This window comes from Vipera berus (assembly GCF_964194415.1).
Source record: "Vipera berus genome assembly, chromosome: 1".
In the NCBI taxonomy this organism is placed as follows: Eukaryota; Metazoa; Chordata; class Lepidosauria; order Squamata; family Viperidae; genus Vipera; species Vipera berus.
Window position 1 is genome coordinate 52,154,080 of NC_138202.1, and position 17,400 is coordinate 52,171,479.

The 17,400-nt window shown below is 34.0% G+C and overlaps 1 protein-coding gene across 1 annotated transcript in view; it reads right to left on the reverse strand.

Moving 5' to 3' along the window:
* IFT43 (intraflagellar transport 43) overlaps nucleotides 1–17,400 on the reverse strand; it is a 69,052-nt gene that overhangs the window by 10,585 nt on the left and 41,067 nt on the right. Inside the window, exons 4-5 of the mRNA XM_081326392.1 lie at nucleotides 14,090–14,125; nucleotides 11,016–11,059 (exon numbers count right to left, since the gene is read on the reverse strand). Coding sequence (XP_081182518.1) covers nucleotides 11,016–11,059; nucleotides 14,090–14,125 — 80 coding nt within the window. The remainder of the gene's footprint in view (nucleotides 1–11,015; nucleotides 11,060–14,089; nucleotides 14,126–17,400) is intronic.

Below are 17,400 nucleotides of genomic sequence, written 5' to 3' on the forward strand. Positions count from 1 at the left end.
CATTTACAAAGCACCATGTTCAGCAAATTCTGTCCCTATGGACACCCCATGCATTTCATGGTCCTGTCAGACAGACATCAAAGACTACAGTAACCAAATACTAGAAAGTGGTTTTAATTAGCAAATTTCAATCTGGTAATTTATTTTTCTTCTAAATAGATATAAGAAAACTAAAGCAGAAAGCAACAGGCTATAGCATTCATAAACTGCAAGGAACCAGGAATGAAGGCAGACACAAATAAGGCTGCTCATTCAGTTTTGTAAGGCCATTAAGGAAGCTGATGAATGATATGTTCCATAGCAACTATGTACTGGCTGCGATACTAGAAAAACTAAGAGTTATAGTTAATTTTTCTGAGATCAGCCTAATAACCATTTGTGGAGTATCTGGGAAGTAGGTTTCAAATCTTTTCACTAAAAACAAAGTCAAGGCTTTAGAAAATCAAGAAGTCTAAGAGCTCTTCAGGAAGCTGAACCTGTACTGTACACAGACTCCCTAAAGACAGAGATTAGTCATGTCAATATATAACATTAAACTATGATTTATATTAACCCTGGTTTTATTCATGAAATATCAATTAATTCTCAGCACCCCAATTGCCTTTCTCCCATCTCTTTTGCTTGCTGACCACTGAACTTACTACAACTTATGAGCCTTGGTGGAGCAAAGGGCTAATGCCTCCTTAAGTAACACCAGCTGCCTGCAATTAGTGCAGGTTCGCATCCCACCAGGCTCAAGGTTGACTCAGCCTTCCATCCTTCTGAGGTAGGTAAAATGAGGACCCAGATTGTTGGGGGCAATAAGCTGACTTTGTAATAATGCCGCTTGGGGTGTGTGTGAAAGCCCTAACAAGCAGGCATATACATAGAATGAAGGCTACTGCTAAGCTTGTAAGCCGCCCTGAGTCTTTGGAGAAGGGCGGGATATAAATGTAATAAAAATAAAATAAATAAATAAAATAAAATAAAAGCAACAGTGAAAATTTTAAAACTTGAAAAGCCAAAGAAAAATAGCCCTTCCCCCCTTGAAGTAACCCACACAGGACTGAGTCAGCATAAGCTCTTTTTGACAGTTACATTATTATCGTCTTTTCCCAACCTCTCAAATACATTTGCTGTGTACAGAAATGTTTCATTTAGCTATGCCAGCTACAACTAACTTGGGATTATTTGGACTACAAAATTACAAACGTGCACAGTGTGGTCAGTCTGAACTGCTTTTTATGTTAACAAATTTAAGCACACTACCCTTCAGATCCTGCTATCCTATTTCAAAGGTGTCAATTCATTCTTAAACATTTTTTCCTTAAAATACCTTGAAATGCTATAGAAGCCCTCTGGATGCTCCTTAGCACTCCCAGAAATCATCACTACTATACAAGCCAAGTGGACTGATGGTCAGTTCAGTAACAACTAGAGATCTACAACTTCCTCACTCTGGCAGAATATTTCTACCTTGTTGACTAATCTTAGCCCAAAATGTATACAAAAAGTTTACTCCTTCTGGATTCACTGATAGTTTGACAGTGAGGTTGCACTTATAGCCTTTCCTGTCTTCTCATTAATTAGTGCAGCTCATTTACTCTTTGTTTATTCTCCTTGGAAGCATAGATACCAAAAAAACTTCCATAGCCCAGCCCATTCCAACAACAGTGCTCATAAAACAACACTCTGAGAGATTTTTCATACATTTTAATTCTAACATTTTATGAATGCGTTCTTGGTTCTAAATTATAAAGATTATATACTGTAATTTTCTTCCTTTAAGTAGTATAAACATAAGAAATTTTCAGAACTTTTTTATGATGGTTGGATGGCAGGTAGCAGGAGCATACATTCTTTAAAAAATTAACTGGAAGAAGTATTTTAGTCGCACTTCAGCTTTCAGGAAAAAAACCAAAGCACAAGGTTCAGATTATTCTCAAATCAAATTGTATTCTAATATATGATAGAACATAGCATTGCCTTTTTTTAACATAAATGCACTTAAGAATAATAGATGCTGAAGACAGCATGACTCATTTTGCTCAGAGGTCCTTAATCAGGATATAGTTAAAGTTTTGAAAACACATTGTAGATACAAAATAGTTGTCATGGTTGGTTTGACCAATCACAAAACAGATGTTCATTTGAAGGCAAAATTATCCATCATCTTATTCTAATGGTGCTTCTGGCTCTATGAAGGTCCCTAGATATAGCATACAGATTATGTTTGAGGCTGATGTTCTGTAGCATGCTATTACCCATGTAGAACTTCTGCAAGTTCTTCCACACTGTAAAGTTCTTCTAGTTATCATTTAGTTATTTGCTATAGGTATGGAGTACCAGAACACAGCAATGAGCTATTATCTTGTTCATTTTCTTTATTACTAAAAACTGACTCTCTGCCATTAAGCAAGTACAGCATATGTGATCCTTGTTCTCTTAGGCAAATCTGAGACATAAAATTTCCTTCATGGCCAATCCGGAATTATAATATATCACTATTATGCTATTCACTACAATATATATCTTCATAGATATTATAACACTTCAAGTAATAAGATTTACTAAAATATACCTATTATAGTTAACTGCACTCTGAATGGCCTTATCTGATCAATGTTGGAAGCTAAGCTGGGTTGAAATCAGAGTGCCAGGAAATCTCAGAACTGTAGACTGGACTACTAAATAAAAATGAATTACAGAAAAAGGCAATGGGAAAGAAACCATTTCCCAAACACATTCTTCGATCATTAAATCTTCAAGAGTTGAACTTAGTTTGAAGGAAGCATTCAGTGCAAGTCTGGTTGTCAATGAGTATCATTTCTTGCAAAATACAAACTTATCCAAAAACTTTGTGGATCTCTGTATTTTTTCCACCTGTCACCCAACTGATAAAAGGAGATCCGAAACATATGTGAGAATTGCAGCTAGAAATGGTATGTGCATATATGTCTGAAAACTGAGATTTCATCTAAAGAAGAAAAGAAGACACAAATCCAAAGAAGGTAGCATGAAATACCAAAGAGGAGAAACTGTAGCATCAGGGTACCAAGAGAAGCAGAAATAGACTTCCAATAAGATGTGATGTGCTAAAGGGACATTTATCTCTTTCTTCCCCCCCCAAAATAAACAAAATAAAACTTGTGAAGAAAGATAGTAAGCAGGAAATTAATTCAAAGTATTTCTACCATTTCCAGTATTTTGGGAAATTAATCACATCATATAAACAAGGAAATAGCTTTTTTTTCTGTTCATCTGCTATAATGCAGATCTCCCTTGGATAGCCCTCTATACAGCTTCTAGAGCAGACATGTCAAACACAAGGCCCGGGGGCCGGATCCGGCCCGCAAAGTGGTTTCATGTGGCCCGCGAAGCCATCCTGGAAACAGTGAGGGAACGGCCCCCACTGCCTTGGCCCTGGCCCAGAGACCCTCCTTCTACCAGAGACCCTCAGATCTGCCCCACTCCTGCCCAGGCCCCCATAGGCACCCTTGATGCCAACGATGTAGAGCTGGCCACGCCCACCCAGTAGGCCATATGCACTCTAGCCACGCCCACCCAGTAGGCCACGCCCACGCCTGAGGGCAACCGCAATGCTGATGCGGCCCTCAATGAAATTGAGTTTGACACCCCTGTTCTAGAGAAATTGTCATAAACTTGGGGCATGAGACTGAATTGGAGTTTCAACCACAATTTCCAATTAGTGAGAGTGGTGAATAATTATTTATTCAAATTATTTACCACCTTTATTACAGTAGTTGGAAATTGTGGCTCAAACTCCAATCAGGATGGGAACTTACAGAAATTCCATCTAATTTATAGTTTGGGACATTAACAGTTTTGAGATTCTAACAACTTTGAGCTGGTAGTCAGTAACACATAAATTTAATAAATTATTACTATTATTCCTTGTCTTTCACAGTATAATGAGAAAGTTGGTAAGATTAGAATAAGAAACTAAGTTGAAGAAAACAAGAAAATAATTGCAATTTTAATTGCTCAAGATGCAATAAAAACTAAAGAGCTTGGTATAATTTCTTTAGAGCACAAAGAAACATTATTACAAGCTATAACAAAACATTTTTTAGTTCTGGACAGACTGTTGAACTGGCTGATGCATCTTATTGTGTGCCTTCTAGCTCCTCACAGTCCCTTGATCCTGTTGTTATTGAATTTCTTTGGAGATCAAATTAAGATAAAATATTGCAAACACTCCAGAATTTCATCACATTTAGAATATGGAGAAAAGCAATTGACATTCCTTCCATATCTACCTTACAGAATGAAACAGAAGTATGAAGAGTTTCACCAAGCAGACCTCCAGGTGAGGCATCAAGAAATAAAAGCTTTTCTTATCTTTAGATACTGTTATAAGGAAATTTTACAATCTAGAAATGACTATTCATTACCTCAATGAATGCCTACAGTACTCAGAGAATCACAAAAGGAACACGACAGTCTATCTAGAAATAATTCATTGGTTTGGAAGCCTGATGAACCTATCAACTGAACAAATTGAGTTTTTCTCCCTTTCTTTTCTTTTCTTCTTCCCCCCCCCCCCCAATTCTTAGCTAGATTTTAGGGAGTGAGGGTTAGTTTACCTTAATTAGATATTTAATTAGATATTTAGAGTTTGTGTAAAGAGTTTTGTTAATATTTTTGTTAGATACATTTTGTTTGTGTAGTGGTTAAGATGCTGTCCTAGAAAACAGGAGAACGTGAATTATAGTTCCGCCTCAGGCATGAAAGCCAGCTGGGTAATCTTGGGCCAGTCAGTCTCTCTCAACCGAACCTTCTTCACAAGAGGAGGAAGAAGCATTATGCATGTTTGCTGCCTTGAGTTACTTATAAAGTAATAAAGGCAGGATACAAATCTAATAAATAAATAAACTGTGGAGTGTTTAAAATCCCCAAAACAATACAAACAACAAAAAACCCCACAAAGTCATTAAAACATAAAAAATATATATTAAAACTTTAAAAAATATAATCTGCAGGAGAACAGCATTCACTTTCCTAACAGTACAAACACTTAGCAGGTTCTTCACCAACATCACTGGATATCCAGGCCCGATGGCAATCTCTATCTTCATTTAACAGACAAAGGAAATGATAAAAACTGAAAGAGACACATTTAAATTCAGGGAAGTTAGGAAACTGACACAAATAAAAGGGATTCTTGCTTTTCAACAGAGTCAAATTTTAAAAGGGAAACTTGGTATAGAAAAATCTTTATAGGAAAGTAAGAAGAATAAAATATACACTGTTACAAGATTTCTACTGAATAAACTATGTTACCATATATTTAAAGTACAGGGGATAATATATAAATTCTTAAACTAAGTATTAATTTAAATTAATATTTCCAGAGGCATAAATCATGGAAATGTATTTATATATCTAGAAGGGAAAATACATCAAAATAATATGTGTAGTTACTAGAAATGAAAACAGTTATTTTATATATTGTTTTTAAGCCTATAAATAGAAGTAATACATGTAAAATTGGTCAATTACTGTTTGAACTGAATATTAAATGCTACATGTAATTAATTATGCAATTATAAAATTAGTTACAAAATTATGAAAAAGCAAAAGCAACTGAGTATGTAAATTGTGCTGTATTAAACAATTTAATAGCTGTAAAATAATAAAACTTCATATTTGAGAAACCAGCTAAATAAATTGATTTTAGGCAAACAATATTCCTTGGTTTAATTAATACAACAAACATATAAGAATTAATGACTGGCCATGTGCCAATAGTGGTGATTCTACCCTGGAATGTTAACAGACTGCAAAAGTTTTAAAAAGCAAGCCGATTCAGTTGTCTTCCTATTAATTCTATCAATGCTGCCTCAGGGCATGATACAAAAATGACATCTGTAGATGCCACACATTATTGCTTCCTACAGAACAGATTTTAGATTTAATTGTACACTAGCTCTAAGTAATGCAGGAGAACTGAGCCTTACAATTCCTACATTGAGAGCACTAGAGAACAGTATTCTGGTTTTTTTCCTATAATATTCATTTTGCAGATGGAAATTTCCCAGAATTACTCAACTATAAAACACAGAATAATGCTTGGTAAAGAGAATAAATGGGTTGAAGGAAACTACTACTTAGGTTATAAAAACTACTAAAACCTGTTTTATCTTGGGGACTTCAAATATTCTCCATTATAAAACAAAACAATTTTTCAAAAGCAGCACCGGCCAAGGTCAAAAACATTTAATTAAAAACCAAAAACAACATTCATTTAAACTAAATTAATTTTAGTATTCGTTTAAAATGTTTTGTTCATAATGTTACACCACTAATAATATAATTTCAAAATTTGGATCAGTTTTTATTTTGATAAATTAACAGAAGCATAAGTTTTAGTATTTGTACTATGTATCATTCTTTCACAGTCAAAAAAATCAGCTGCAAAGCAGTATAGCCTACCTGAGGAAAACTTCTCTCTAACGCAGTGTACCTGTGAAAAGCTTCTGATTGTAACAATCAATACTGATGGTTATAACGGTAAGAAGAAGCAAGTAACAGAGACGGCATAGGAGGCATAGTAAGAAATCGTTGTTGGATAGAATACGTTCATAACTCAGAATGTGAATTAATAGGTAAAACTAAGACATATACAAAAAGCTACCTTGAAATCATCAGAAAATATAAATATTATAAGTAATAATTATAAATCACTAAAATGTTTCTAAAATAAATAATACATACTATCATAATTCTGTTAACACTACCAAAACTAAATAATACTAAATAATACTAGCTCCTATTTATGCAGTAGTTGAGTTCAGGTATCAATAGTCCTATGTACAGACTAAGTAAGAAGGGAAAGAATATAGAAAGTCTATATTATTATACTATACAGTTACATTAATGAGAACTACTTTAATATATGATCAAAAAGGAACTTCTCATAAATAACATAATCAATTTTGTTAGAGCACAGATATATCTATTTTATTTCATCCTTTTCATAATTGAGTGGGGGGAAAATAAGACAAACTGAATTTATGTTAAATTTCTTACTGTATGTATGATTTTATATATATATACATGATTAGTATATATATACATATACATGATTAGTAGAATTCATGACATTTTCATATCCAGAAACTTCTCAGAAGCTCCTTCATTGCACATGAAGCAGTTATAGCTGACAGCCACTGGGACTGATCACAGTCACTCAGAATCAGATTTTCATAATTCAGACAAGGACTCCAATTGCTGCTTTCTTTCGTGCTGTTAGCAGATGAGAAATTGATGGGGGGAGCAAATCCTGAGGGAAAAACACTACAATTAAGGGCTATGCAGCTCTCTTGCTGTCCCTCTACAGCTGCAATTTTCAAAGGAACTTGCCTTAGGCACTTTCAAATGATGGCACCTCAGTTCTGTAATCATATTTCAAGAGCTTTTCTTAAAGGGTCTTTTAGATAAACTTAGTCTATCAACCACACTTAAGGACTCAACAATCACACCTACAATATGACAATGTACTGTTTTTCAGAATTTTGGCATAAAAATATCAAACATTCCATTTACCATTATCCAACAACTTTACACAAATGATGCAAATATTGCCTATTCTTTTAATCATTTATATCCAGAGTCATAAAGTGTATTTTTTTAAAAAAAGGGATAAACATTTTCAGAAATAAGCTTTTTAGATGCCTTATTGCTATCATAACAAATCTGATCAAGTTTATCATACAAATTGATATTTTTTATATTTTGTTTGCCCAATTATAACTTTTGCTCTCTAGTAATTCTTTGACTGTAGTGCAAATCTATCATACTATCAGACCTGCATAAATATTAAGTTAAATTAAAAAATAAAATAATCATTTTTAATTTGTTTCTTCTGTCAGAAGAATAATTTGGGGTTCCAATGCAAGCCGGGATTGTGCAAGTATAAATAAAAATCCAGTCAGTCACTAAATGAACTGTTGTAAGTCGAGGACTACCTGAACAGCAATTAGGTTTCATTTGTAAGAACAAGTAACACTGAAATTATGCAATTCAAGAGAAGTAGAAGGTTGACCTACTTAGGACAATCAAATCCAAGAGTAGAATTCCTGATTTTTTTATTGTATAGTTATTTTCCTAGCTGTATTTCCCATAAACAGAGCTAGTCTAGAAGACTAGCTTTCTAAATTAAATACTTTCTAAATTAAATACTAGTCTAGAAGACTAGCTAGTATTTAATTTAGAAAGGAGATAAATGAGGGGGACTTGACTCAAACATACAAAATTGTGCATAGTATAGATCAAGTGGACAAGGAGAAGCTATTTTCCTTTTCCCAGAATACTAGAACCAGAGGTCAAATAATGAAATTGAATACTGGAAGAATCAGGACAGACAAAAGGATTTTTTTTTTGTACACAACCTATAGCTAAGCTTTGAAATTTGCTTCCGTGAGATGCTTAGCCTTGATGGAACTGTGATTGCCTCTGGAGTCCTTCTGCTTGGAGATTGGTAGACTTTCTTGTGCAGTTGGTTGGACCACTGTAAGAATAGACTGCTGAACTAAATGAGCCAGGGGTCTGATTCAGCAGGGCACTACTTATGTTCTTAATGAAGAACTTAACAAATAAAATAAGGTCATAATGGATAGCAAAATATAATTGCAATCAGAATGAAGATCTTAATTAAGTTAGTAGGGATGATATTGCATAGCTATAAGTATACTCACTTGTGCTTAGCAAATCAAGGAAAGTGAAGAAATAAAATATTTCCAAAGAACAAGCTACCACTTCTTGCAAACTGATTACTTTGAAAGACTTAGTACTTTTTATTTAGACCCATAAAGCAGTTTGAGCTTGGAATAAGTACCTTGCTCTGTGGAAATTCTTAACAGATAGCATTTTTTCAATTCCCATTTTAGCCTGGCATCTCCCATCTCATCCAGCTCTATTATTGAGCTGAGCTCAGTCACTTCTGCCCATTTTCCCTGTTGACATGGATAGAAAATTGAGCAATTACCCTTAAACGCTTTTCTCTTAGATCACCCAGATTGCTACATACACAATATTAAGTCCTCAATTGCCCCTGGCCAAAAGTGGTTCAACCAGGTCTGTCTTTTAGGAATTAAACAATTTTTGTTGCTTGCAAGAGTTTATTATTCCTAGGGTTGTCATCTACTAAATCCTATTAAAATAGCTTCCCATGGTGCAAGCTAGTCTTTCTCTAAATCTAAAAACAAGATAAAAACAAGACAGAAATAACTCAAGTCATTCTATTAATCATGCAATGTGCATTGGTTAAGTATATTCATATACATATATGTACCACAAAGACTTAATAAATTGATTAAACTGTACTATTTCATCTATACAAACTTTGCTAATGAATCCTATATCTAAAACAGAATTTGAATTCAGGAAATTTGTTGGAATTTTTTTACAAAAAGTGTAGTTTCTAATTTTTATAACTGTATTATAGAGCTGAATGAAAAAACGCAATAGCAATATCTACAAACAAATGAAATGTCAGTTATAATATAGACGCCCAACAATGGGGTTAGCTAATGCCATTGTTCTTTGTTTAAATATTTTCAAAAAGATACAAATATATTGAAAAGATGCGCTAAAAATCATACATGCAGTACATACAAATTTGGGATAAATAGTGTTATGAAGTAAAGGGGGTAAGAAAGAGTAAGCAAATTTTTTAAAGCATACGAACACGGAATATAGCTAAATATAATTTATACCAATATCATTCATCTTTCTAACTCATTTGATTTTATCAGGTCTATATATCACCTCCTACATTTACTTTTCTTCTTTACAGCTCACCCCTATGACCATTTAACTACAGTTTTTTGATCCTCCTTCCATTTCACACATTCATCTCCCTTCATATTTGTTTGCGATTCATATATTCTGTCTTTTATTATCAAACTACCTCAATATAATCATTTCATATGAATTACTCATTTTGTATCCCCACTAATCCAGTTCCCATTAATTTTTTGATTTTATATTGTCTTTTACCACACACAATTCCCATTATACTTACTTGTATGTTTCTCTTAATATACCCAAGTTTTACTTCCATGTAAAAGAAAAATAGGCACGGGGCCAGGTTCTCTGCAGGACCAACTCTCCCTAGGGACATCTACCTGTCCTAACATGATCAGATAGGATGGGCATGGTCCTAGTCCCTTCCCTTAAACATTGTCATCCTATGGAATGTAGGAAACATGCCTTTTCCATGATAGCCCTTGCCCTATAAAAAAATCTTTTCTCTAGCCCTCTAGCTTTCTGAAAAACACTAAAGACCTGGTTTTTCCCTAATGTGCTGAGATAGGACAAGGTGGATGAGAGATTCTAATGAAGGACTACATGTTAACTTTGGTGGCAAGTTCTTAGCGTTTAATTAAATATTAAACATTTAATAGATATATGTATCATGTTGGTTTATTATTGATTTTTTTTAAAAAAAATATTGATTGATAGCTGCCCAGAATTTAGTATAAGATGGGTGGCTATATAAATGTTTAAAATAAATAAATAAATGTGCAGAAAGACCAGCCATTTTTGTTCTTTCAACAAATTCATTCTTCACCATAGAACCCACATTTTTATCACCATTTGAATGTCTTAAAAAGTTTTAACAGCATTCTACCAAGATACACAAATTCAGTTAGTTCCTCTAATTTTTCATTAAACTGTATTTCATACATTATTTGGGGAAGCAGAGTACAAGAATTTATTAAAGTGCTTGCCTTAAAAACATACATTGAAGAAAAACTGGGTATAAAATTTTGTATATTTTAAAAAGTTGTAAATTAATAATAAATATTAATATTCTAATGACTTGATATCAAAAACAAAAACAAATAGAACAAATTGCATGATAATATACAAATAATGATTTTACATTAGAAAGATATCCTAAATATCTTTGCTGCCTTCCAGCCAGAGAAAAGTTGAATTTATATATTGTAATGAAGTCATCAGAAACATGAGAGTACCTTAATTTTAATTAAAAGGGAAATTTGTACCTTCTCCATTATCTGCCTCTGTGCTCTGTTGTCTTAGACGATGACTGGAAAATATTACAAAGTGAAGTCACCATTAGAGGCAAGTATATAAAACAGTATCTTAAGTTTTCCTCTGAAGAACTCAATATAGCACATTTTTGGCTTAAAAAGAACTATAAACCTACAAATTATTAGAAAAGAGAGTGCATCTTTGCATATCTTTTTGCATGTATATCAATCTTGGTGTTTCACAATTACATTGACTCCAGCAAAGACCATACCTGAAGACTGAATCAAAAGTAATGTCTCTAACTCCATAATTTTAGCTTAAACAGGGATATTTTAATAACAAGGAACAAGAAAAAATATCCTTGAAATTAGCTCCAGACTTCAAGGGTTTAACAAGCCTTTTTTGCAGATTTGGTAAGAAAACATTTTCCAAGTCATTCTCTTGATTTGTCATTTGTATTTCCCTCATAATTTTTAAAATTTTTATTTTTAATATTTGTTGCCCTGTACACCGCCCTGAGTCCTTCGGGAGAAGGGCGGTATAAAAATATAATAAATAAATAAATAAATAAATAAATAAATAAATAAATAAATAAATAAATAAATAAATAAATAAAACCTCGGCCATTTTCTTTAATATATCCAATAACCCAATAATAAAGGACAATAAAATTTTGTCCTTTTCTAAATCATTCTCTTGGTTTATTGTTTGTAGTTCCACTTACATTACTTTCTCGGTTGTGTCAGACAAAATTCATATCTATCATTCCCTCAACATATTTTGGACATAATTTATCTATACAATCAGACATCTTCACTGATGCTGATATTGTAGCTACTAATTTCTAACTCAATTCTTCAAAGTTCTCCTTTAATATTTCCAATGTTATGATGTTTTGTGTCATTTTATAAGTCCCAGTTAACCAGTACCAAAAGCAGGCTTGTATTTTTCAAAACTATTTACCGGTAGAATCTTTAGTCCCCTCTAGCTTCCAGTTTCTAAAATCATAAAGTCATTTATTTTTTTGTTATGAATAAGGATAACCAAAATAATTCTGTTTACATGAGAAGCTATTTATTTTTTGTAATTAATTCTAAAATCTTATAGTAAATGTCAATATTCCAAATTTAACTTGACCTCTACTCCATTTCTTAGATCAAAATCATATTTAGCTTTTTGCTGTTTATTTCAAATTCTTTAATTTTTTTTTAAGTCCCATTTATATCCCGCCCTTCTCTGAAGACTCAGGGCGGCTTACAATCTAAAGCACAAATCAATGTGCTTAGCAATATCCTTAATTCTATGTATATGCCTGCTTATTAGGGCTTTTGGGGGGCCCCAAGCAGCATTATTACAAAGTCAGCTTATTGCCCCCAACAATCTGGGTCCTCATTTTACCTACCTCGGAAGGATGGAAGGCTGAGTCAACCTTGAGCCCGGTGGGACTCAAACCTTCACTAATTGCAGGCAGCTGGTGTTACTTAAGGAGGCATTAGCCCACTGCTCCACCAAGGTTCTTTTTAAGCTTGTAATTAATTTCAAAGTTGCAGCTAAACTCATGGAGCAACTTTTCAAATTTGTTGTTCCAAAGGTCTCTAATAGCTTTAAAACGGTTAACAGGCAATTTCTGAAAGTGATTAAAGAATCTTGCAAAACTAGTGTCTTTTAAAAGGTTCTGCTTGTCAGGCACAAAGGATCAGATCCACACAGGAAGATCCAATTAACTGATTTATTGCTATTCACGCCTATGCCCAGGAATATTCTCAACTCATGATTAGTATCTACTAGGAGTCATGATTAGTATCTAGTGTACTCTGCTTATGGTTACATAGACATTCTAGGCTGATTCCTGTTTTAACTCTTCCCTCAGGTTCTGCCACTCCTTCCCCTACACTGCTGCAGTTGCAAGCAAGATGGCTAATCTCTTTTTCTCCCACTGCTCAAACTCACAGAATACTGTCCTGCAGTCTCCACAAGGAGTAGACATCCAGAGTATATGTGGATGATCTACCATCCTCTCGTTATCTGGAGAGGTTCCAAAAAACTGGTCTACTCATTGGTTCTTTGATGTTTGCTGTGGTGACTGTGCCCTGTCTACAATTTGCTATGCCTTCTCCAGAAGTTCAGTTCATCAAATCTTTTCATGTGAAACTTGACAGTTGCTGCTACGGGTCATGCACTTCATTCTTAATCACACAGAGAAATTAGTTCACCATCACCTTCTTAGGCACAGTGATGCACAGTATTTGCTTCATAAAGTCACATTGACATAAACAACTGTATTTAGCAGTCCTGAACAGCCATACGTTCAGTGAGGGTCTGCTGCTTAAAGTTTACTGACAAGTACTCACTACAGGTTGATATTTCACAAATAATAGCATCACAACTTTTTCTTATAGCAAATTCTCACCACTTGAAGTGAAAGAACAGATGCTAAACTACACTTCAAAACTTCTAGCACATCAGTACTGCCATCTGTTGGAGATTTAATATTGGCAGTGCTACTTTTCTTTCATCCAGAGTCATGGGCAGGTAGACAAAACATTGTAAAAATCCAAGCACAGGCATCAGGAATGAAAGCAGCTTTTTAAAAGAGTGGCTTCCAAATGTCCAATTGTTATTTTAAATTATTTGTAATACTTCAGATTTTAAGTTGAAGTTCTTTGGGGATCGTAAGACTTCAGTCTAATCTATTCCCCTTTGACATTTAAGAAAATAGTTCAAGAGATTGTGCAGCAATCTAGTTTCTAAGAAGAAAAGAAGATTCGTAGCATGTGTAGGTACAGATATTGCACACAATGCCAACTTGTGCCTTTTCTCAGGGTCATATACTGTATGTACTTAGGCAGTTACCTTCGATCAAAGGAAGAATATGCAGGTGCACCCATATGTGCTATGAATCGCCTTTTCCCCTTCAAATCTAGATCACTACATAGTCCTAATAGCTTATATCTATTTCAATACACATGACAAAAATCTACAAAAATATATGCAGGGACAATAGCAACAAACATGCAATGACGAAAATGAAAGTTTTTCTTAACACTTATGTGGAAACATGGCAGACAACGAGGGAGTCACTTACTCTTCAACTTCTTGTTCTGCAGGTTTCTTCTTTGACCTAAAAGACAACAAAAGCCTACACTGAACAATGGGAAAACAAAGCTGATAACAACTCTTCGAAGTGTTATTTCATGAGAAGTACATTTATCCGAAAGTAAGTCTACATTTTCTACAAATTATTCACATTTGAAATAAAAAGATCATCTTTGATTTATTGAGGGTAGAGCAAAGAAGCCAGATTAGTTCTTTTTTCTTTCAGCTTCTTTTTGAGCACTGGACTAGTCTCAGAGAGTTGCTATTGTGGGGAAAAACTGAACACGGTCTTAAGCTCATAAACAAAAAGCAGGATATAAATGTAACAAAGAAACAAGTAAAATGATAAAAGCCACATATCACCCTAGTGCTGAGGAAGGCAACCTAAATTGCTGGTTTTAATTATGAGAACCTAGATTGTTTGGCTGAATGGAAACTTGCAAATAGGATGTGATCAGCGTGGTATATGGTGCCTTGGTCTCTAATGATTCCCACAAGGGTTCTCCTAACTTTCTTCCTGCAACTGCCTGTACTTTCTCTTTAATGCCTGGGGATTCAGTTTGCTGCTACCAATCACTTTAACCCAGAGGTATCCTCTTTGTCACTGATTCATCAGAAGTGGAATAATTGAGGAATTGAGAAATTCCCTTCCTTCATATCTCTAAAAGCTAGATACCTTTACTAGAATGTCAAAGATTCAGACAGATCTGAGGGGGGGAAAGGAAAGGAAGAGGAAAGGAAGGAAGAATGAATAATTGCTTTATGAAAAACCCGATCCCTGTCAGTTTTTCCTTCCAGCCCAGGATCTTATAGAAGAGCATACATATCCAAAACACAGCCTGGACAAGAGTCCACAAATTAAATTGAAGCACAAACTCTAGTGCCGCTAGCTTTACTGAGTTGGCTGTCCAATTCACTACATTTCATTTAGCTTGCTGTTAAGTATGGCTTTGTTCTTGGCTGCTCCTATTTGGGGTTAAGTATTATCCATGAGCTGGTGAAACCCAACCTTATTCCTTGACTCCAGTCCAAAAAGAAGATATTAAGAAAGCCCTGACCCAGTAATTGCAAGCTAATTAGATAGGGTGAATTTTTTAAAAAGTACCCTGATTGTATCATCACTGTCTATTTTATTCTGTCACTAAACATTAAAAAGCAAACAGAATTCAGTCTTTATTTGTACTTATCTCAAACCAGCTACAGCTTTATTTTACTTTTTTTTTTACAGATGCACTCTTATCAGTGAGATGGACAGCACAAAAATTTAATAAATAAGAAATAAATATAATTTTTAATATTTATTGCTATTTGATTCTATAACTGATTTTTTTATCATCTTATTGGTGTTTTGTTTCTTAAGTTGCAAGTCATTCATAATGAAAAGATTAGGAGCAGATACATTTGAATAAATAATTAAATAATTAAATATAAATAAATTAAATGTCAAACACAAAAACAAACATTTGTTTTTCTTTCCTCTCAACTCATTTGTATTGATATGTCAGCAACTTTTCTTTAACTCTGCTAGTGTCAAATCTCTTGAAATGGAATTCCCCTACATTCATTACAAGAATCTGCATTCATATGATCGGCAGTTATACACAGCTTTATAGAAGAGGGGCAAAAATTCTCATAGTTCATTTTATACAAGAACCAAGTGAAGAGACACAAATTATTCACAATATCACTATTACTACACTTTTGTAACATCTGAAATTGCGCTTAGGGTTGAATTGAATACATTGAATCATGAGACAAAAGTAGGTCCTGGGGAGATATTTTTTAACACTATTACCTGAAAAGCAGCCCCTGAATATTTGTTCAAAATTAAAACAATGTAAGACTAAAGCTTTTTAACTCTCAGAATTAAAACCCTACCTTTGCCCTGCTACTTTTAACTATAAACCATTATAATTAAACCCAGCTATCTCTTATAATCTTGGAAGTTCTTATTTTAGATGCCCTACAGATCAGGAAAAATCTGGTTGCATTACTATTAGTTTTTAATAATATTTAAATATTATTAAATGAATATCAAATACATTTTATTATTATTTAATAATATTGTGATGTTGGAGGGAAAAGATAGGGCAGAAGAAGATAGCAAACAACTCACTTGTTCTTCACCCACCCCAGCAAGCCCAGAACTAATTCAGATCCGATTCGGAGTGCTTGTTCAATATTCAAAATGTAGAACATAGAGGTTGCTGAACCAGCACTTTGAAAAGTTAATTAAATGTCAGGTTTCTTTTTAACAGATACTCCATCACTTGCTGATTGCTTTGACTGTTTCACAAGATGAAGTTTTTTAACTCTGCACATTGGGAAATACTCTTTTTCCACTCCCTAGAGCAAAGAGCACAGCATGACAAGGTACATAATAAGGCTGTACTCTACCACATGTTCTGCTTTTACAAAAAAAGCTATCACTGAAAATTCCAGAGATGATGCCTATTTCTTTAAGACTGTAGAAATTGTCTCACTCTCATTTTTAAAAACCAGCCTTCATTTTCAGTTATACAAACAGTGCAAACTTTTCATATTTTGGTTCAAATAATTTGGTTCTAGACTAAGAGACATTTCAGTTTTGCATACTGGAAGGGTGTTATTATGCCACTGATTCTTACTAGAGGAGCTGATGCTACATTGCTACATTATGTGCTGTTGATGTCAGAAGACCCAAATACACCCAGCCAGGAGTCTGAAGAAGAATCAGATGACAAAAAAGTGATTACAAAAAAGAATAGAGAGTGATAAAAATGATAGGATAAAACTAGCAGCGATATGTCAGGAAGTAGTAGTGAACAAAGTGCAAGCAAGCCTTCTTTGAGGTTTGATTTAACAAACGGTAAATACTGATGCTTAGCAAAATCCAATAAATTGTTCATTTCTATTTCAAAAAGAGTGGAGGGAGGGAAGCTAATGCCATGTAATAGTTAAGTCATTATGCCAGGAGCAGAGAGAAGTTTCCTGGACAATTTAGGGTCAGTTACTCTCTTTCAATCCAGTCAATCTCACAAGTTGTTTGTTGTAGGGAAAATTAGGAGGGAACCCTACATACATTGGCTTGAACTCCTGTACAAATAGGTCCGATGTAAATCCAATAAAATAGAAAATAATATAAAATGTTAACGTTCAAATATATGTTTAAACCTTAAGCTTTGTAGTAGGTTCTAGTTACAATGGTGCCGCTGTACTTGAATGCTTCAAAATTTATCAAATTTGGTACTCAATACATTTTGAAGCAAAAATCTTGTCTCGGAACTCATTTTTCTCCCAGTACTCAACATGCAAGGTAGA